Source organism: Haliotis asinina, chromosome 8 (assembly GCF_037392515.1).
Source record: "Haliotis asinina isolate JCU_RB_2024 chromosome 8, JCU_Hal_asi_v2, whole genome shotgun sequence".
NCBI classification, from domain to species: domain Eukaryota; kingdom Metazoa; phylum Mollusca; class Gastropoda; order Lepetellida; family Haliotidae; genus Haliotis; species Haliotis asinina.
In genome coordinates this window covers 20,940,308-20,962,508 of record NC_090287.1, presented here as the reverse complement: position 1 = coordinate 20,962,508, position 22,201 = coordinate 20,940,308, and the positions used below count along the sequence as shown (strand labels likewise).

The 22,201-nt window shown below is 39.0% G+C and overlaps 1 protein-coding gene across 17 annotated transcripts in view; it reads left to right on the top strand.

Annotated features, from left to right (window-relative positions):
- Positions 1 to 11,761: 11,761 nt before the first annotated feature.
- The window catches only part of LOC137295405 (ryanodine receptor-like), a 173,589-nt gene continuing 163,149 nt past the window's right edge, over positions 11,762 to 22,201 (top strand). For all 17 annotated transcript variants that reach the window (XM_067826762.1, XM_067826761.1, XM_067826763.1 and 14 more), the window contains exon 1: positions 11,762 to 12,542. In XM_067826762.1, the coding sequence (XP_067682863.1) occupies positions 12,483 to 12,542 (60 nt within the window). In that variant the 5' untranslated portion in view covers positions 11,762 to 12,482. The remainder of the gene's footprint in view (positions 12,543 to 22,201) is intronic.

The following is a 22,201-nucleotide window of genomic DNA, read 5'->3' as shown; positions in this document are numbered from 1 at the left end:
AACCCCAGACTGTCATAATGAAGTATGTTACACGGTGTAGGATGACGCTAGTCTGTCTTACAGACCCCGAAGCGTCTGCCTTCTGGGAGGTCTGTCTTATGGGAGTGAACCCTCACAGGTCCTCCACAACCCCAGACTGTCATAATGAAGTATGTTACACGGTGTAGGATGACGCCAGTCTGTCTTACAGACCCCGAAGTATATGTATCCAAGAAAGCCCACGCAAGTCTAGAAAATGTGGCAGATCTAGATTTCCTTAGCTTCTGAAAATGAAGAAAGTCTCAGGGCTCCGTTTCATGATATTATTTATTTTTCACTATTAACGTTTTGTCAGTAAAATATGTTCATTTCAGAGACTAGCTGTTAGTCTAGGATGACGCCGCCCAGTCTAGACACTCGATCCATTCAGTCACCTCTTACACACGCTTTTCGCATGCAGTTATGGCTTCTGATGGAGGAAATGCGGTATTCTAACGACAACGAGGAGAAGACAGTGATTACCATTTATTTTTTCAGATATACTTTCCAGATCAGTAAAGGACTATTTCAACAACTTCGACAGGGCTAGATTATTACATGTGTTATCTCGCAAATAACGTTTACAAAAATACTATCTCAGAAATTAACTTCATCAATCATTCTGGAGATGATTTCAGCAAACAAATGCAGACACGATAGTTATGGCATGCGGCTTTGTTGCCAACCATGTTGACAAATTACCACACGAAGTGGCCAGTGCCAGATTTTGGTTCCTGGAGAAAAGATTTGCCTGGAAGCATTGTTTACCTTTCCATGCTGTTTGTCAACTGCGGGAATACATCGCTCAAGGTCGAGCCTGCTATATATTCCATTCGGTAGACATCTCCAAGAACACAATGCGACTAAGATGATACACATTAATTATTATTCGTTTGAAGGACCACTCTGCTGTCCAAGGGTTAAATAATTATAGCTGAGATGTGTTGAGTTGAGCTTTACTTCGCATCGGCATTATTTCATCCATACAGCGACGAGACCAAGTTTTCATTCATGCACATTTTAAGTTCAAATAAGTTAGGGTTCTAAAAAAATACTTATTCATTACATTATTATTTACAAGTAGAAAACGTCATAGCACAAAAGATAAATAACAAGCAATCAGTCATTCAGATTTCATAGTTACAATTTATGGTAAAATTAAAGTTACAAGGTCAGAACTTTGGCGTGAATGTCGACATACTACTCAGTGTCAGTAATAAAAACATATGATGAAACCATGTTGATCACGTTCGGAACTGAGTTTTTCTGATGCGCCGAAATTCACAGTTGGAGATTCTAATGGACATATCCTGAAGACTGTGATCTCCACCTACAATCATTATGTAACATGTTGTACACTGAAATACTAGATCTTAGACTTGTGTTATGGCAACATCAAGAACACCAACAAATCATATGGTAAACCACCCCTAGGAGCTTCTGACCATTATTCTGTGTATTTGCTATCCGCATATCGTCAGAATTTGAGAACGGATATCTGTATAGTCAAGACTGCTAAAACATGGGGCAAAGAATATTGCATTTCAATGCACAAACTGTTTAAAATGAAATTGTTTTTTAAATTGTTACGTTTGGTTTTAATCAATTTATCCTTGGTGGTCCAATAACTAAAACACTTTGTCAATATTTAAGGTATATTTCCATTCAAGTTATCATTCAAAAGTGTAAATGTTTACATTTGGCCAGTAAATTTCCATTGCCCAGTGGCCTTAACCTTCATGTGTAATGTCAAAGCTCACAGGTCACATCAGTCAAAGGTCACATCATGACCTCTCCGAAGCTCTTGCATTTTGGAGCACATGCTTGTCAGTGTGAATTGGACCTCCATGCTACCTGGTTGTCACTCTGGTGACTGAAAACTGAATCATGTACAGAGACACATGTGAGTATTTTACCTTTCCATTGCTAGACTATGCTATATCTAAATTACTATGAAATTGTTTATATGCCAAAATGTTAATTGGTTAGTGCAAAAGTTGGTAACATATTTCACACAGTTATTTGCAAATTTGTTGTTATTTTTGCATATTGTGCTCTTGACTAATGCATTCAGATATCATTGGAATGAAGTATTGAATGTTATGTACTGTGAAATTTGTAAATGTTCCAAATTTTATTGAAAGCTATTGTTTGTTGTAGTTGTCTGAACCTCATCAACGTCACAACTGTAACCCTCAACGCAACTCATCTGTTAAGTCCGTTTTTCTGTCTCCGCCATGTATAAACTGTAATTTCTGAAGACTATGATAATAAACCCTGTTGATGCAAGTGTCAGTTTTGTGGTCTTGCATTTACAAATATATTGAAACCCAACAAGGATGTTTTGCGTGTACAGACAGGGAAATGTTCTGCGATGCAGACCGATTGTGTGGCGTCATTACTGATTATGTGTATTTTGCTGTCAACAACTTAATACCAGAAAAAGAAATTAGATTTTTCCCAAACAAGCCGTGGGTTACAAAAGAGATGAAATCTGTTTTAAACGAAAAGAAACATGCTTACTCAAAGATTGCTATAATAAAACTGAAATCGATACAGGGGGACATTAATCCAAAAACTCCTAAGTGTAAATTAGCGCATAAGGAGAAAGTTGAGAGACGGTTTCAGCAGTGCGATCTACAACAAAGTTGCCAAGGCGTGAACACGATGACTGGCAAGAGCAAACGATGACAATCAACGCTGGGGACAGTAAGACCTTCGCTGGGGACCTCAGCACTTTCTACAGCCGCTTTGTCACGATTTTAGTCAATGTTAGCTCAAATCAATGAAGCCGTACATGATAGTGAAACTCGTATCCGCATATCAGAAGGTGGCGTCATTCAAAGTTTCTGCAGAATTGACACCCGAAAGGCAACAGGACCTGGCTGCCTTGATGGCATTGTATTGAAGGAGTGCACAGTTATATTGTGTACACTCGTCATTAGATTGTTTCAATTCTCTGTAGAGACGCACAGACGTGAAGGACTGTTTTCAGCAATCCATCCCTGGGTTGACTATGCTGGTGACAATGCTCGTCGACTAACGGGATCGGGTGGTGAGGTTCCCTCACTTGGTTGACACATGTCATCGGTTCCCAATTGCGCAGATCGCTGTTCATGCTGTTCCTCACTGGATTGTCTGGTGCAGACTCGATTATTTACAGATCGCCGCCATATAGGAAGATCGCTGAGTGCGGCTTAAAACTAAACTCACTCAGTGAATACACACGTTATTGCTTCGGTTTGGAAAGAATTAGAAGTTGTACTAGTTTCTAAGAAGACACAACCGAAAGACCTCAACGATTACAGGCCAGTTGCTCTCACGCCTATAACAATGAAATCGCTGGAACGCATCTTGTTTGGACATCACCGACAGGAAGTTGCCGATATTTTGGACACTCTTCAGTTCGCCTTCAGGTCAAGGGGGGAGTTGTTGATGCCATGCTCACACCTTAATAGACCCGTGAAGGTCCTGGGGTAGAATAGGCCTGCTGGAACCCATGCTTGCCATAAACGGCGACTATACTTGTCGTAACACGCGACTAACGGGATCGGGTGGTCAGGTTCGCTGACTTGGTTGACACATGTCATCGGTTCCCAATTGCGCAGATCGCTGCTCATGCTGTTGATAGCTGGATTGTCTGGTCCAGACTCGATTATTTACAGACCGCCGCCATATAGCTGGAATATTGCTGAGTGCCGCGTAAAACTCAACTCACACCTTAATAATGTCTACAAACAACCGTGTTCTACACCATCCAGGCACATATCGTGATACTGAAACTGTTAGACATAGGCATTAACTCATGCCTCATCAAATGGATTGGAAACTTTCTTGAGACCAGCAGTTCGTGAAAGTTACTGGGGCTGTATCAAGTAAACCGTTCTCTTCCCACAGTGGTTACTTATCATACCTTCCTTCGTAGGAAGATGTGACAGGTAACCTCTGTAGGAAGAGAATGAAAGTAAACGGACAACTGTTCTTTTCACCCTCTACACTGATGATTGCGTAAGCTCTAATTCACCCTGTTCAAGGTCAAGGTCAATCAAGGTCGCAGATGCTGCTGCTATTGTCGTCAAACGGCACTAATTCTGAAGAACTGTACAAAGAGGACAGATAATTTCATGGTTAGGTGTGCAAATTACTTTTAAATGTCACAAAAACAAAGGAACTGATAATTGTCTTTCGGAGCAAGCCCACAGAAAAACTCCCGAGATAACTAGCGGTGAATATTTTGAGACAGTGTCGGAATATAGGTATCTGGGAACCTTCTTTGACTCTAATCTGAACTGGAACGCTAACACTGAAGCCCTACACAATAAGTGTAGCATCTTCATCTCATGTGCAAACTCAGATCTTTTTCATGTGAACCCATTTTTGATGTCATCAATTTATGTAGCATTCATTCATGTATATTAACACGTTCCTCCAATTGTTGGTACGGTCTCTCTTAGTTAATTTCAAATCTAAAATAGACAAATTGTTAACACATGGAGTAAAATCGTTGAGGTCAAATTTGAATGTTTATCTTCAAGGTATGAACAGCAAATCGGAAATCAAGCTGTCAGACTTATATCTGACTCAACTCGGTACTTAAATTCGGATTACAACCTCCTCCCTGAATTCAAGCTCCAGGTAGTTTCAATTGTGAAAACTTAAAGAGACGGTACATCTTTTAAACAAGTACCATATCTCTGTTAAACAAACGTGAAGATACTTGAATTCACGAATTTATGAAAATATGTTACGTGTTTGTATCCCCCAGAGGTGTGAGTAGCTCTGTTGACGTAACACATTTCTGAAAAGGAAATAAACTCTTCTCTTCTCTTCTATTCTATTCTTTATGTATGTGGCAATGAGGTTTGAGCTACATATTTGACAGCAATTTCTAATTATGTGAGACTGATTTCACGTAGGATTTGACACCGTTGTAGTATTACTTCAGCCAGGCATTTTCTCCATTTAGTGGAATTCACGGGTTATCAGTACTTATAAGTATCTAATCATATTAATATTTATTTTTGGCATATTTTATGTTTTAAGTTTACGGCAATCCAATATTTCGACCTACTTTCAACTGAACAGCCTACAACGGGTGGTTTCCGGGTTTATGAACTCGATGAAAGCAATAATACTTCCTTTCATAAACAGCTTCATTTTCGTGATCTGTATCTCTCATATTTGTACTGAAAAACGCTTATCCGAATACTCCAGTATGTCGTCATATAACTGCAATAGCTTTTCACACAATGACACCTTGCCAAAACCACCATCGGTGTATTAAGTGGAAGGTCCAAAGTTGAATATTTCCGGACATCAATGGATTTGAGATAGGTATAAGCAGAGTATGTGTCGTTAAAATGAATAGACTAATATTTGTTTATGTGTTGTCTGAGATGTTTGGTTGTCTGTCGTTTAAGACGGACATATTCCATCTACTAGCATATGGCAGCGGTCTGTAAATAATCGACTTTGAGACCACACTAACCAGTGATTAACAGCATGAACATCAATCTAAGCAACTGGGATACAATGTCGACCTGACCACTCAATTTCATAAGTCGTCTCTCACGACAAGCATGGTTACTGAAAACCAATTCTAACCCGGATCCTCATGGGCAAGACTGACACGAGCTGAACACAATATCATCGTTGTGTCTTCGTTTACTAATTCTATACGACATTATCGGATTCCGCTCTTTGGATAAATATGCATTCAAATTTCATCTTCAGTTTGGAAAGAATTCAAGCCAAGCTTCATTTCATACTCGTCCTATCGGGTACACATCGAGTGCTTGATGCAAGCATATAGCTCAAAGGTTCTCGTTTTGCTTGCTATATTTGCATATGTATAATTTTTCCAATTGTCATTTTCCATTTCTGTTTTCTCTGCGATAGTAGAAGAGAAATTTCTGTTCTCGTTGTCTTTGAATGGTAAATACGTTTTGAAGTTTTCTTGTGTTACAAAATCCGTATTCAGGTGGCATTAGCCATACTGCCGAAGTGAAACAAACAACTTACATTTATCAGTCATGACATGTGTCAGTATCACAGAAAGGAAGTATGGAAATATGCCATTCAGTGTAATAAGGGACAGCTCACACACTTTCCAGAACAATCGTTGTATGTTATGGTAACACATGAACATAAGTGACAAACATTCGGACATTACTGACGTCTTGTCTAGTCAACTTGACATTTACAGAAGTTATATCCGTTTTCATTAAATTATAAATAACGCGTTGGTTACATGCTTTGTTTACAGCAGAAAACAAAACAAACAAGCAAACAAACAAAACAACAACAGAAAACATACATGCCGAGGACATGAACACCAGTGTTCGCGACAGCCGTGGAGCATGAGAACAGGATGCAAAATGGTGCGTAAAGGAGTGACACTACGCATTGGTTTAGTGATTTTACAGTAGCTTCAATTAATAGCGTGGCCTTGGGGTTTTTGATAATACACAGAATAAACAGAAGTAGATTTCTCGTGTATTACCTCAAAACCTAATCTGATGTTATTGTATTTTATCATGTACGATTGCAATGCTGGTATATATCTGACACTTTTTACGTGTAACATATCACACTGGCGTTAGTGACTATTCGTCCTTGACATGGCACCGATCCGATAAGAATCTGTCTTCGGCAACCCATGCTTGTCCTAAGAGGCGACAAACGGGATTGGATGGTCAGGCTTGTCGGCACATGTCCTCGTATCCCAGTTGCATAGATGGATGCTCATTATGTTGATCACTGGACTGTATGGCCCTGACTCGCTTATTTACAGAACTCGCCGTACGGCTGGGAAATTATTGAGTGTGGCGTTAAGCGACAAGCAAAACAAAAAGCGTTGACATGAATTCGACATGGTATTACTGATGAGAATACCTGAACGATGTTACTGATTGTCTATGTACACTGTACTGTAGGACCCGTCGATGACATTTCTAGAATGAGTGAACCAGGCAAGAATCACATGCGCAGATTATGTAAACGCGCATTGCGTCGAGATTATATAACACTACACATGCGCATATTGAACCAGTGCCAAGGAAGTTGCTGGTTTCTAGGTTACAAGAAACCTATCGCTATCCGATTAGTCAGATGTTGGAACCAATATTGAGACAGTTATGCCGTGGAATTCTCTGGAAAGTTGTTTTTTTTTTCAACTCCGGCATCAAAGATATGTGTTTGTTGTTTTATACATGCAACACAAAATAAAACTGTCACCGATGCGTCAGTAGTTAGTTCGCATAAGTGTATAGGTGACAGCACTCATGTAAATCGACACTATCTCTTTTCTAGAGGCAGCAGAAGTGACCTGCTAGTGTGTGAGCAGAATTGAGTTTTATGCCGCTTTGGGCAATATCACACCAGACATGGGCTTCACACATTATACCCACGACGGAAATCGAACCCGGGTCTTCAGCGTGACGAGTGGACGCTTTAACCATAGGGCTGCCCCGACGCTTCGTCAGGGTTAGAACCGATCTTCAAGAGCACATCTTATTCGCATGAGCCGACCAACGGGATAGGGAGGTCAGGTTGGGTGAATCAGTTGATGTATGTCACCTTACCCAGATTGCGTACACCGATAATGACGGTACCACATATAGTACGTAGCGACTTCTATTTCAGTTACGGATTCTTTGCTGACAGCTGAACTATTAAGTGCGTCGTAAAACAAATGTCTACCCGGTTTGGGTTACGTCTGACTGAAGAAGAACATGTCATGTTGCCCTTTTGGATGTCACGCTTTCCAATAAAATACCACTGCAGATATGTTGCACGATAAACAAGATTCTTACTGTAACGTCATGAAAGTAATGGGACATGTTCGAAGCAATTACATCTAGATTGGATTAAAGGGGCAGAATCCATGGCCCGTCCTTTTGTCTTTGACCACCAACTGCGTGTAATGATAACCTCCATTATGATTAAATTTGTACCCACCGTGCATGCGCGTTGTCAACGCTTTGATTGCGTGAGGTGAGGCTATAAGCCACACTTTGGGACCGCCACTGGGTATCCTGAAAACAATCACGTATTGAATAGAACTCTTCTGTAGCTCACGGAGAGGTAATTTACGACTAGTATCAACCTCCGCACGTTAATGGAGTATACAGACGTCTGGCGTCTCTTGGCGCTGCCATCTTGATTTTGTTGAGGCTTGAGGTTGATGCAAAAAGCGTTCTTTGATAAAGATTCAAATTTAATATATTGGTTCACGTGAGCAGTCCATGTCCCCTATTAACGTACTATCCTGATATTGTTTTTATTTTGGAGGACCACGCACATTTTGGAATAGAGCGAGTGAGCGAGCGTTGTTTGACGCTTATGTCACCAGTATGCTAGCTAGGCTGCAGTCTGTTAATGCAGCAATACTCCATCTGCATGACGACGTTCTGTAAACAGCCAGGTCAGGACAATCCAGTGGTTGATGTCATGAGCATTGGGTCCATGAGTTGTCGTAAGAGGCGACTAACGGGATCGGGCGGTCAGGCTCGCTGACTTGGTTGACACATGTCATCGGTTCCCAATTGTGCAGATCGATGCTCATGTTGTTGATCACTGGATTGTCTGGTCCAGACTCGATTATTTACAGACCGCCGCCATATAGCTGAAATATTGCTGAGTGCGGCGTAAAACTAAACTCACTGACTCACTGGGTCCATGAGCCTGTCCATCTGATCCCGTTAGTCGACTCTTACAAGTATGAGTTGCTGATGGCCGATTCTAACCAGATCTTCATGGTTTGACCTGTGAATGTGCTACAGGTGGGAAGGATCATAATGATAAGATGTAAATCCATAATTTAGATATAGACTTACGACAGTCCTAGCGCTAGCTTAAGCAGCGCAGACGGACCCCATGTCTCAATATAGACAACATAGTGCAAGCGGATTAAATCCTCAAAGATAGACTTAAGTACCACTGAGTTCGCGTTTCGTGAGTGTTGACCGAACACTTCAACATAGACTTTCGACCACCCTAGCGTAAAGACATAGACTTACGGCCACCGTAGCGCTAAAACATGGACTTACACGACAAAAACATAGACATAGACACCGTTGCGCTAGGAAAGCTTTGTGGAACGGGTGGTTCTGGACACACACACACACACACACACACACACACACACATATATATATATATAGAGAGAGAGAGAGGAATACCGGTGCAAAGAAGTACTTAGACTAACGCTCAGTGAGTGAATGAGTTTATTTTTGCGCCGCACTCGGATATACTCCGGCTAAATGGAGGCGATCTGTAAATAATTGACCAGACAATCCAGTGACTGGGAACTCAAAAATTGTCAATCAAGTCAGCCTGACACCCGATCCCGTTAGTCACCTCTTACGACAAGCACGGGTTATTGGACATCAATTTCACAGTTGCTTAGTCATTGAATACATATAATATTGATAGCAACAAATTAACCCATTTCAGTTGAAAAGGAGCCCTAGTAAATGGAGAGATTCAGAGAAAATCTAGACTTGCTTCGTTTATGGCTTAAGCATTGCAGGAAGGGCTAGGTAGTAGTGAAAATAACGTGGTTCAGGGACTGTGAGACAGACTATGAAGTCCAGGGTACCAACTCCCAGATTAATATATATGCATAGTGGTAATGAATGCCAGAGGAATACATGTGTACACAAGTAAAACGTCCTGTTCCTCAATACGATCGTTGCGCTAAGACTTTCGTAACTCCCATACTTTAACAAAGACTTGCGACAAATGTTGAGCTACGATCACTTTGAGGAACGATGCCCTGGTCGCAGCTTCCAGAGGAATATTATGTACGGTGGTACTAGATATCCCTCCCAGAGGAATACATGTGTTTAGAAGTACTGGGCGCCAGAGAGGTGCTGTTTCAAGCGGCTGAAAGGTCAACCGATTGCTCTCGGGTTTCACCTACCACTTGTCCAACGTGTCCATCTTGACCTTTCAGTCGTGTGGCATCATATTAACAGTAACACATTCATACCCGTACATACACAAGTACGTTACTAGGCCTGTATTTCTGCAATGACAGATTTCAACACGTACATCAAAACTTCTCGAGTTTTTCTGAACCTTATGATCCTTTGTCCCTTAAAAACGACAAAATGATATGATGACAGATGCTGATTTTCATACAAGAACCATGCCCTGGAATGTTTAATGTAGAATTTTTGCGTATCTTACACGATTCAAGGTCAATAACGAGTGTAACCTCAATGTGACAGTATGACAGCCAGCACTTTCCTCCTCATACCCACTGTCAGCCTCCTGATCCTCTGAAGGGGCAGTCTACGCCATTCCTCATGTAAAGCAGCTTCCAACTGGGCAAAGTTATGTACAAGCAGATCTCTTTGATGCACACGATGACAATCATGTCACAGACATGCTCAAAGGGGCTCATTCAGTCGAGAGATATGTCCCAGGGTGCTCAACTAAGTTCTTGTGTATAGATATATAAATCTGTAATTCAAAACTGACGAATCATAAAAATCATAAAAAGCAATATATAAAATCAATTATATGTATTAATAATATAATTGTCACGTTGGTACAAACACGACGTTTGCAACACTATACATATTGCAAATACATACATGATTACGATGTGGATTCAAGTCTGCATTTCCTTATTAGAGGTTGTCAGCATCTGGGCAATTGTATTGTGGCTGAGCATTTGTATCAGTGAATACATGTACTTCAAAGATGGACTTTTATATGCCTAATGTCGGTGTTAATACAAAAGACAAGGGACACTAAGACTGCCGAAACATCGTCAAAAAGGCAAAATACTAGCATTACCGAAACTTATTAGTTTCTTTCCTTTGTTGTTGAACGCCGCACTCCAGCAATATTCCAGCTGTAAGGCTGTCTGTAAATAATCGTGTCTGGACCGGACAATTCAGTGAGCATCAATCTGTTCTACACATCTGGGAAACAAATGAGTGAGTGAGTTTAGTTTTGCGCCGCACCCAGCAATATTCCAGCTATATGACGGCGGTCTGTAAATAATTGAGTCTGGACCAGATAATCCAGTGATCAACAGCATGAGCATCGATTTGCGCAACTGGGAACCGGTGACATGTGCTAACCAAGTCCGCCTGACCATCCGATCCCGTTAGTAGCCTCTTACGACAAGCATAGTCACCTTTTATGGCAAGCATGGGTTGCTGAAGGTCTATTCTGTCCCGGATCTTCACGGGTCTCTGGCAAACAACCGCCTCATATGACAAGCATGGGTTGCTGAAGATCAAATATTACCTGGATCCTCACGGGTACGAAATATTATTGAATGGATTACTGCGAATATGTGTTGACACTAGGTATTCACAAAAAGGGCAGTCGCTGAGTAAGGGTTGGTGAGTTAGCCTTGTGGTTAAAGCGTTTGTTCGTCACGCCAAAGACCCGGCTTAAATTTCCCACATATGTACATAGGTACAATATATAAAGCCCTTTTCTGGTGTTCCCCGCCGTGATATTGCCAGAATATTGCTAAAAGCGGCCTAAAACAGTACACTTACACAATGGAAATATACAAACAAGCACCGGTTACTGCATACAATAATCAACATTCTGTAGCAGTGTACAACAAGTGGCCGACTCAGTACGTCCAAACAACCCCGTGTATAAAGAAATGCATGAGTTAATGTAACATCGATGACATCCCCCTGCATCGTTCTCACCAATCAAATAGTCGGGGAAGCGTGTGTTATGTGTATCCACCTGTCTGGCTTGCAGTGCCACTTTGACAGTTAACGATACGGCTGTATCTGAGTTCAACTCGCGATGGATCGTTTGACGCACTCTCACAGCTGTCACAGAACTTGGACCTCCATCAACCACGACCATCGCCATACATACTGCCAAATGGAAGAAAATGCTTTTTAATGCTTCCTTCAAAATAAACCATCCATGACTGCGGCATCATGAAACTTTGATTGCTAGGACACGTTTAATGTGTTCAACGTTGTGAGCACCCTAGAATTAAGGATAAAAGTATATTCCCTGCAGAGAGTGGATACGGTCATTCAGATGACTAGCTTATCGATCTGTCTTCATAATAAATATCAGCTGCGCAACTGTAGTATATCTTTTTTCAAGGTGTGTTAAAACTGTCTCGGAATGCGGAGTGCAGCAGCTAAATGCTGCTACTCGCTACCTTAGCTTGTTTGATGCTAGGCGCGAGCCATATCGATTTCAACGTTGGCTTACTCTCTCGCGAAGCGCACGCGCTCAGAGGCTGTTCTCTGTTGCCTGCTGTTCTGGCAGTGACCGTCGCAAGTTAGCACGGAGATGTTTCGACAACGATGTAACTTATAATTCCGGAATGTACGAGGTATAAAGCTTTGATTACCACACATCGATCCCTTTTGGTTAGTGCCGTGAAGTGTCTACGGACTGCCACCAATCGCTGGTACAAGGAATACACCACCGAAGGTTCCTGATAGCCAGCAAAGATGGCGGACCCGGCCGAAGGTGGGGGGTCGGAACAAGATGATGTGTCGTTTCTCAGAACGGTGAGTCTTTATTGTTATTATTAATGAATGTGTGCCAGTGCATGTTAAATCCAACACTTATCGACCAAGCCGACAAAATCGACCGGCGTGATTAGCCGATGGCGTTTCGTGAACGCTAAGGTTAACCTGCCAGCCAATGCTTGTACCGTTATGTGAGATAGGTATACCCCCTGTTACCGCATTCGCACATGCCGTCAGCCAGCAGTTCCACCAGTCAGCTAACATCTTCAAGGGCATATGGCTTCTAAGCACTGCACGAAGGTGAAGAGAAAAATGCTATTCCCCATGCATGTCTTCAGAAGCAAATATTTGGATTCGTTCAATAAGAGACACGTTTTTTTTAAAACTTGGCGCCTGTGTCACTTGGAAATTTAGAATTTGGAACACGTCACTTTCAAAAGTCGCGGAGATGGAATTGTCATACATGGGAAAAATCCAGTTTGCCACAACAGATGCTAAAACTTACTTAACATTAAGTCTATATTTCCCCATTGTTTGAAATAAGATGCATTGTCAGGGGAAAATAGCTTGACATGTTTTAGTCACCTTTTACTTGCTGTAAGTGCATTAAATCACTGGCACAATATTCCCGTAATATGGTCTCATGTTTGACTGCACATCACCATTATATTTTCAGAATGACTATTATTTCTTTCGAAACACATCAGTCTTTTTCTGTTCAATCTGTCCATTCTCTGCTGCTGCTCTTTTTAATGATTGATATTTGACAGTATTAAAAAAGAGAATTGACAACAACATATCAGAATTATAATTCTGATGTGGCAGATTTTGAGTAAGTTGGTGTGAGGTATGTGTGAGGAAAGTTCCAGATTTAATGCCCATCGTCAAACATAACAAAGCAAAAAGACTTACAAGTCTTGTTTTGATGTCTAATAAAAGATGATTACGAGATATAAAGGGGTATATGACATTCATTTAAGTCATATCACTCATGAATAATGATTCATGCGAGATGACCATGATAATAGTACATGGATCACAAGTCTGGGGCTGCTTAGATACCACAGTATTCTACTGTTGATGTTAAACACAACAGCTGTTGGTATACTGTGTGGTAAATACTGTTCTGTTTTCAGTTGCTTTGTGTGTTTGGGAAGTTGCAGATAAATACATTCAACAAAATGCATTTCCATAATTATAACAAGACTTTATTAGTGGCCGAGACCATTGTACGATTCTAACCATATAATCGACATGTGTTTGTGACTCACCATCAGTGAATTCCAGGAGATCATGCAAGGCGTAAAAACAAGTCACTTGTTTTTCTTGAAAAACCTATGTTTGATGGGACATTGCAAAACATGTTTTGATGAAACATCACTAAAATGACATTTGATGGTATATTGCCAAAATTAAGCTTGATGGAACAACCAAAATGTTTTCCTAGATGGAACATCAGAAAAATTATGTTCTGTGATGTTCCATCAAGCATGAAATCTTTGATGGCCAGTCAAGCAAGCTTTTAGTGATGTCCCATCAAACATAAGTTTTGTGATTGAAATGTCTTTTTTGTGATGTCAATCAAACATTATTTTTCAGATTCTTCATACCTTCTGCTCTTATTTTCTGACAGCCTTGCTTATACCTTAAATGCAGTGTGTAGGTTTAATACCAGTGTGAAATGTTGTAGTTTCAAGTCTTAGAATATGGACCTCTAAGCGAACAGTAAGAATCAAATTTTGAGCCAGACAATTAAGACAGTTCATGTCTAACCTAAGTGAGCTTTTCTATAACATTTCATCGCAAACAGAATCAACCATCTCTAATTCCCATTTTGTGTAGAGGATGTAAAGAAATTTATGACTTGATTTTGCTTTATGATTAACATTGGTATTTTGTATCATTTACAAATTAACACTGTTGAATATCATGATACTGCTTGCTGCACTGTCACAATTTGTGAACAAATTTAATACACAGTATGCTTTGGAAATAGAGGATACTAAACGACCTTCCGTGCAAAACCATTTTTATTAAATGAATTAATGATTTGGTATCAAACGAGTGAAAGTGAGTTTGATACTAAATCTTTAACGAGTTTTATAAAAATGATATTTCATGGAAGCGAGTTTAATATTCTGCTTATTACCCGCCAACATAAATTGACAGAAACTGCAGTGAAATTCCCTACAGTGTGAGGACTCTCGGCTTTCCGAGAGTCAAGCAAGGTCTAGTAAAATTGCAACATCGGCATTAGCATTGTGACGTCACAACTTTAAACCATTTTGACGTCATACATCAAGCGGTATTACACTAGTGCAATATTGCCGTAAAAATATTACACTGCAGTATCTTCAATGGGCGAGTAATAAGGTGATCAAATGTAGCATATTTGATGGTGGAATAGGTTACATAGCTAATTTTGTGTGCTGATGATAAGTGATTTAATCTGAAATTTATTGCAAAAGTGTAATTCCTAATATAACATACATTTTTTCTTTTAATATACGATGGTTAATAAGTTTTGTTTCTCGTAATACTGTGTTTCAAGGTTAGACATAAAACCTCACCCTTTCTTTTAAGAAACTGTTACAAAATGAGTTCACGTTCAGTGATATTAGATCGAGCATGTGATGTGAAGCATGTTTGAAACATCAGACCAATGGAGGGAGTGAATATGACTTTGCACAGATTTTAGCAAAATTCCAGCATTATCACGACAGGGGATGGCAGAAATGGTTTCATACATTGTACCCATGTGGAGATCAGACAAATGGAATAATTGATGTACTTCTTAACAATAAGTGATGCTAGAATGTCTAAAATTATGTACTGTTAATGATTTGATGAGAATACTGCACATGCATAAATGAATACAAATGAATCTGAATACATTGAATGCAGTGTTAAACATGATATCAATATGTATTGTCAAACATATTTTTCTACCTGAATGAATAAGAGCACTAATGTCTTTGGTCTTTTGTTTTGCTTCCAATTTCTTTCGTTGATGTAGAGTATCATGTTTTCATTATCATGCTGTGTATTGTAATGTTGATTTGAGATACAGTTTGTTGTGTTTGGTTGGTTGGTGTTTAACGTCACACTCAGCAATATTCCAGCAACATGGTGCCTGTCTGCAAATAACCGACACCGGACCAGACAATCCAGTGATCAACATCATGAGCATTGATCTACTCAATTCCCATTGGTCGCCTCTTATGACAATTGTAACCCAGATCTTTATGGATCAGTTCGAGATAAGAACATACAGAGAGATGTGTTACAACACTAGAGCCATTTAGTATCCAGTCCACAAAAAATCAGATCTGTTACTGTGATATAATACCTCGTTATGAAGACTTCACTAAACGTCCTTTGAGCCAATCAGCATTCTTGCTTTTATGTGCTAGCATTAGTGATCAAAGCATTCAGAGTAGTATATTTACCTTTTTATTTTATATTTGAACTTAAAATGTTAAGGCTCCAAATGAAAAGAATAATGGCTTGGTCATTATGTTGTTGTGGCATCATATGACTTCCATCTGGGTATAATTGTGTTAGTTATGGTTAGTGTATTCTTATTGAATGTTACAGAAATGAAAGTAAATAAAGGAAGAGCCTTAATTTTACATCAGTTTTCGTATTGAATGCAATATTGAAATGTTACATTAAAATCCTTTGAAAACAAGAACTAAAAAATATAATCTATTTTTGTCTCACTTTCTTCCACAGGAAATACCATGTAAATCTCAGGACATAAAATAATCAAGGAGTTACAGGGTTAATGTATATCCTAATTAAGTAAGGGAAACACTAACATCAAGTTTGACACACAGACAGAAAAGGGAAAGAACAAAGGGAGCATGAATCTCCTAAGTTAGCCCAACCTGTGGACATAGTTTTACATGTTCAAGTTATGTGTTACCTCTGCTGCACATGGCATCGCTTTAACTTTTAAATGGACATGTTGTGTCATGGTTTAATGGCATTGTAAATCTTCCGATTGTTTAATCATTGTTCAAGACAGCTGACACTGCCAATAGGAAGAGTAAACACCATTACTGCAGGTTTGAAATCAGGCTGACGATTTGTGTCAATAGCAAAATGTTATGAACCTTGATGGAAACAGGGCAGACATTCCGACAGGAAATTATTTCCAATGGGGAAAATTGGATGAGAAGGGCATTTCCAGTAGGTCAGTTATTGATGAAATAGGATCCTGGAAAGGTAATTTGGGTTTCATCACAATTCACCTGTTTATTACATTTGATGCTGTTCTGTTGGAGTGGATAATTAATGACATGTTATCTTGTGTGCTTGTAAATAATGTTGCTTGGTTATATGATGGGCAAATAATGTTAAGTGGTTATATGAGGGGAGATAATGTCATGTCATATGAATGAAAATATTATGTAGTTATGTGAGGGCAGTTAATGTTGTGTACTCATGTGGGGGACAAATAATGTTTTGTACTCATTTCAAGGGAAAATATGAGGTCATGTGAATGGGGCAAATAATGCTATGTACTCATGTATGGGGCAAATAATGTTATGTACTCATGTATGGGCAAATAATGTTATGTACTCATGTAAGGGGCAAATAATGTTATGTACTCATGTATGGGGCAAATAATGTTATGTACTCATGTATGGGCAAATAATGTTATGTACTCATGTATGGGGCAAATAATGTTATGTACTCATGTATGGGCAAATAATGTTATGTACTCATGTAGGGGCAAATAATGTCATGAACTTATGTAAGGGGCAAATAGTGTTTTGAAATAATTTTAAGGGAAAAATAAGGTCATATGAATGGGGCAAATAATGTTATGTAATCATGCAAAGGGCAAATAATGTTATGTACTTATGTAAGGGGCAAATAATATTTTGTACTAATTTTAAGGGAAAATATGAGGCCATATGAATGGGGCAAATAATGTTATGTACTCGTAAGGAGCAGATAATGTTATGTACTCATGTAAGGGGCAGATAATGTTATGTACTCATGTAAGGGGCAGATAATGTCATGTACTTATTTAAGGGGCAAATAATTTTTTGTACTAATTTTAAGGGAAAGAATGAGGTCTTATGAATGGGGCAAATAATGTTATGTATTCATGCAAAGGGCAAATAGTGTCATGTACTCATGTGAGGGGAAAATATTGTTATGTACTCATGTGAGGGGCAGATAATGTTATGTACTCAGGTGAGGGCAAATAATGTTATGTATTGATGTTTGCGACAAATATTGTTATGTATTCATGTGAGGGGCAATGTACTCATGTGAGGGGCAAATAATGTTATGTACTCATGTGAGGGGCAGTGTACTCATGTGAGGGGCAAATAATGTTATGTACTCAAGTGAGGGCAAATAATGTTATGTATTCATGTGAGGGGCAAATATTGTTATGTATTCATGTGAGGGGCAAATATTGTTATGTACTCATGTTAGGGGCAAATATTGATATGTACTCATGTTAGGGGCAAATATTGATATGTACTCATGTGTTGGTTAAATAATGTTATATGTTCATGGCAGGAGGAATTATGAGAGAGCAAATAATGTTATCTGATTATATAGGGATATGATGATAGGGGCTAAATTATCATGTGGTTATATGAGATTGAGGATGGCTTGTTATTAAACATAGCTTGAGGCAAGCATCTTACTGCTTATATTATAAGGGTGTTGCATGTGTCACCCAATAAGTCATAGGGAGTGACACAAATGTACAAACTTTGTTACAGTATTGAGACTTTGAATAACTGGGCTGCAGTGTAAAGTTTGATATAAGATAAATATCTTTCTTCTGTGTGTGTTCTGCAGAGGGAGTAGGTTAACAACTGACCAGCCTTCCAAATTTGGTGTATAAGTCAATATACTGCTCCCCCAAATCATGAAAAGATAGTTGTTATGATCAGGCTATGTAATCATCAACCGAAACATCTCCTTACATCTCCACACACATCATTTCACAACTAAAGCTGCTTAATTTGTCTGATGGATTATCACCTTAATGAATCTTTGTAAAGTAGGATTAAGTTGTCATAACTTCTTTTATGGTATGAACATTTTCAGATGTGGATGGGCTAGGGTTGGGGGATTCAGAATTTAGGGAAAGGCATTTGTTTTCAAGCATGCTGTCCGTATATGTTTCGTTGGTTAAACATTGCAATCAGGAATATTCCAGCTATATGACAGCAGTGTGTAAATAATAAAGTTTTGATTAGAAAATCCAATGATCAACAGCATGACCATCGATCTGCGCAACTGGGATACAATGACGTGTCCTGTTGGTTGCCTCTAATGATATCTGTGGGTTGCTTAAGATCCATTTTAACCCAGATCTTCATAAGATATGTCAGTATATATTGATTGTACTTATTTTCATGACTTCATGTCTCGAGCTGCATATCTGTGTATAACTGTGACAGTACAACGGCAGTAATCATTGATCTGATTTCATGTTGGACTAAAGGTCAGAAGTAGTTCGCTGAAGTGAGTGAATTACTGATGTTAAGTCAAGTATCAAACATTAAAGGTCAAATTCAGACTTGAAGTCTGACCAACCTTAACTCTGCAGTTTTGGAGAATTAATTTTAAACTTTTCATTTGACGGAAAGTCATTAAGTGACTTATGAGTGATATGAATGTTACTTAGAAAGTAACATTCATATCACTCTAATTTAGTTTGCGAGATGACACTGACATATTAAAAAAGAAAGTGTTGACTGACCTGTATTTATTTTTGAGCAATAACTGAATGGTGCTTTGAAGATGTTAGTCATGGATATAATCATGGCAGTGGGTAGACAGATAAAGGTAAGTTACTAGTGGTAGGAAGATGATCAGTGGTCTGCATCACTGAGTGTAAGCAAAGGCAGTCAGTCCACCATGTTTCAGTGGTGGTGGAGCAACCTAGCTGTCAAAGTGTTTGCTTGTCACGCCTAAGACCTGGGTTCTATTCCCAAAATGGATACAATGTGTGAAGCCATCTTCTGGTCTCCTTTGCCTTGATATCACTGGCATATTGTTTACCAAACTATGTCTGAATGGTACCCTGTCATATTAAAGACTGGCAAGATTACACTATAACCGACACCTTCTGCTTTGAAAGCAAACAAGTACATGTTTGGTTAGGGTTTGGATGATGGTTTGGTTTAGGGTTGTGGTATGGTTTAGGGTTAGGGTAAGGTTTAGGTTTAGGATTAGGGTGATGTGACACCAGGTATCTCATATTCTGTAACTGTACCTAAATGCCAACTATGTCTGAACGGTATCCTGTCACATTAAATACCAAACTATGTCTGAATGGTATCCTGTCATTTAAAATACCAAACTATGTCTGAACAGTATCCTGTCATATAAAATACCAAACTATGTCTGAACAGTATCCTGTCATATAAAATACCAAACTATGTCTGAACAGTATCCTGTCATATAAAATACCAAACTATGTCTGAACAGTATCCTGTCCTATAAAATACCAAACTTTGTCTGAACAGTATCCTGTCCTATAAAATACCAAACTTTGTCTGAACAGTATCCTGTCCTATAAAATACCAAACTTTGTCTGAACAGTATCCTGTCATATTAAATACCAAACAGGGGTTCAAAAATCACATCGCCCGACGCCCGGGAAAAGTCAGTTTTCGTTTCGGGCAATCAGATAATGGTATCTTGCTTGTCCGTGGACTACCGGATAATTTCCACTTATGGTTTCAAACTGCAAATAATCTTGGATTTAATTTCATATCTGCTCATAATGAAGTTATTAAAGTTCGCTGTAATTATGAAGTAAAGGTAGTAGAGAGTGAAATTATCACTCTTCGATAAATAGTCCAGTAAACATTAACATCACACATTGTGTCATAAAATCAGGGCAAGTGGAAAATTAGTCAGGACAAGTTACTTTTGTGAAGTCACTTGCCCTGTGCTAAGTGGCTTTTCAACATATTTTTGAACCCCTGCCAAACTATGTCTGGACGGTATTCTTTCATATTAAATGCCAAACTCTGTCTGAACGGTATCCTGTCACATTAAATACCAAACTATGTCTGAATGGTATCCTGTCATATTTAATACCAAACCCAAAACGTATAATATGCGTCTTTGACCAACCTAAATATGCACACTATCCTGTCATATCAAATACTAAAGAAAGTCTGCCGACAGATGTGACAAGTATGTCAATTGTTACATAATCGAGCATCTGTACGTACACCTTCCACAGCAGATCATCCTGACTGTAATCAGAGCAGCAGTCCTGTGCACAACATGTGTTATCATTGATTCCATCAGTACAATAATACTGCACCATCATGGCCAACAGGACTGGTAATAATGTAGCCAGCCTCTAGACCAACAGCACTGGAAGCGCTGGTACTGGTAATCAGGCTCACAGAGTTATTGGTGTGCGAGCTTGTCTATATGGAAAGGTGGATGTTGTCAGACAATGCATTATTGATAGCCAGATGTCTGGTGTGTTATCAGTGCCACTGACCAGAGCGTAATGGTCAGTCTTGGTAGGTGAACGTGGGTCAGGTATTGATTGTCCAATATGGTAAATTTGGATCATGGTGCTTTATTTAAAATGGTTTCTTTGAAATGAAATGGGAGATGGTGATGGATTGGATGTAATGAACAGATGCTTCTCTAGGGAGGATGTTGGGCTCCTGAAAGATGTCTCAGTGTTAAGGAGGTTGTGGGACGGGCTAGTTGTTAAAGCATTCACAAGCTCATGTGGTTCCAAAAATTCAGGTTTGATTCCCCATGTGATGTTACTCTAAAATAAATATCTATTTTATATAGCTACACATGAACACATGCACACACACACAATGTGTCTTTGATATAGCTGGAATATTGCTAAAAGTGGTGTAAACTATGCTGTTTCATTCACTCTTTTGAGGATTTGTTTTATGGTGCTAAATGGAAATATATACAAAATATGATGATTGATACATTTCTGAAGAGGATGGCTATTACACAATAATGTCCAAGAATCATGAAAATGATATTTTCAGCTGTTGAAGGAAAGTTCTATGGCAGGCAGCTGTGTAGGCCGCTAGTCCCAAGCATGATCGAATATACTAACATTCAGCATGGTCTCGTAAGCTAAGCTAATAATTGTCCATTAATACAAGACAATTGATGGAACATAATGCTAAGTGCCCACTTCATCCTCGCAGACTCATGCCTTTCACAAAGGCTGTTGTGATGAACAAATGGAAGCAGGTTTACATTTGTGATTAGACAAATTTTTAGTGTTTTAGTATATCTGAAAATGTATAATTTTTAATGGAAAAAGAAGTCCATTTGTAATTGTGAAGGAGATTAGTGTGGTGGGAGATTCAGAACCTGTTGAAAATTGGAATTTGTGTCATTTGGAGATTTGACATCATTGTAAATCAGGGAATGTGGGACAATCTAATTTGTGATAGTTAAGACAGAATCAGTGGTAATAAATAATATGAAAGTTAGAAAGTGTCGATATTATATTTAGAGGATTTTCAGTTGTCAAAATCAACTTGTGATTGAATATAACTGAGTGTTTTGTCATGTTTTTTTTTTCCTATTTTATCCGATGAATAGTAAACATCTTAAGTTGGATTTATTTTTTAATATATTCTCTGTTTCTAGGGAGACAGTCATGGATGAAATGCCCTTTAGTTCTGACCCAAATGCTATTG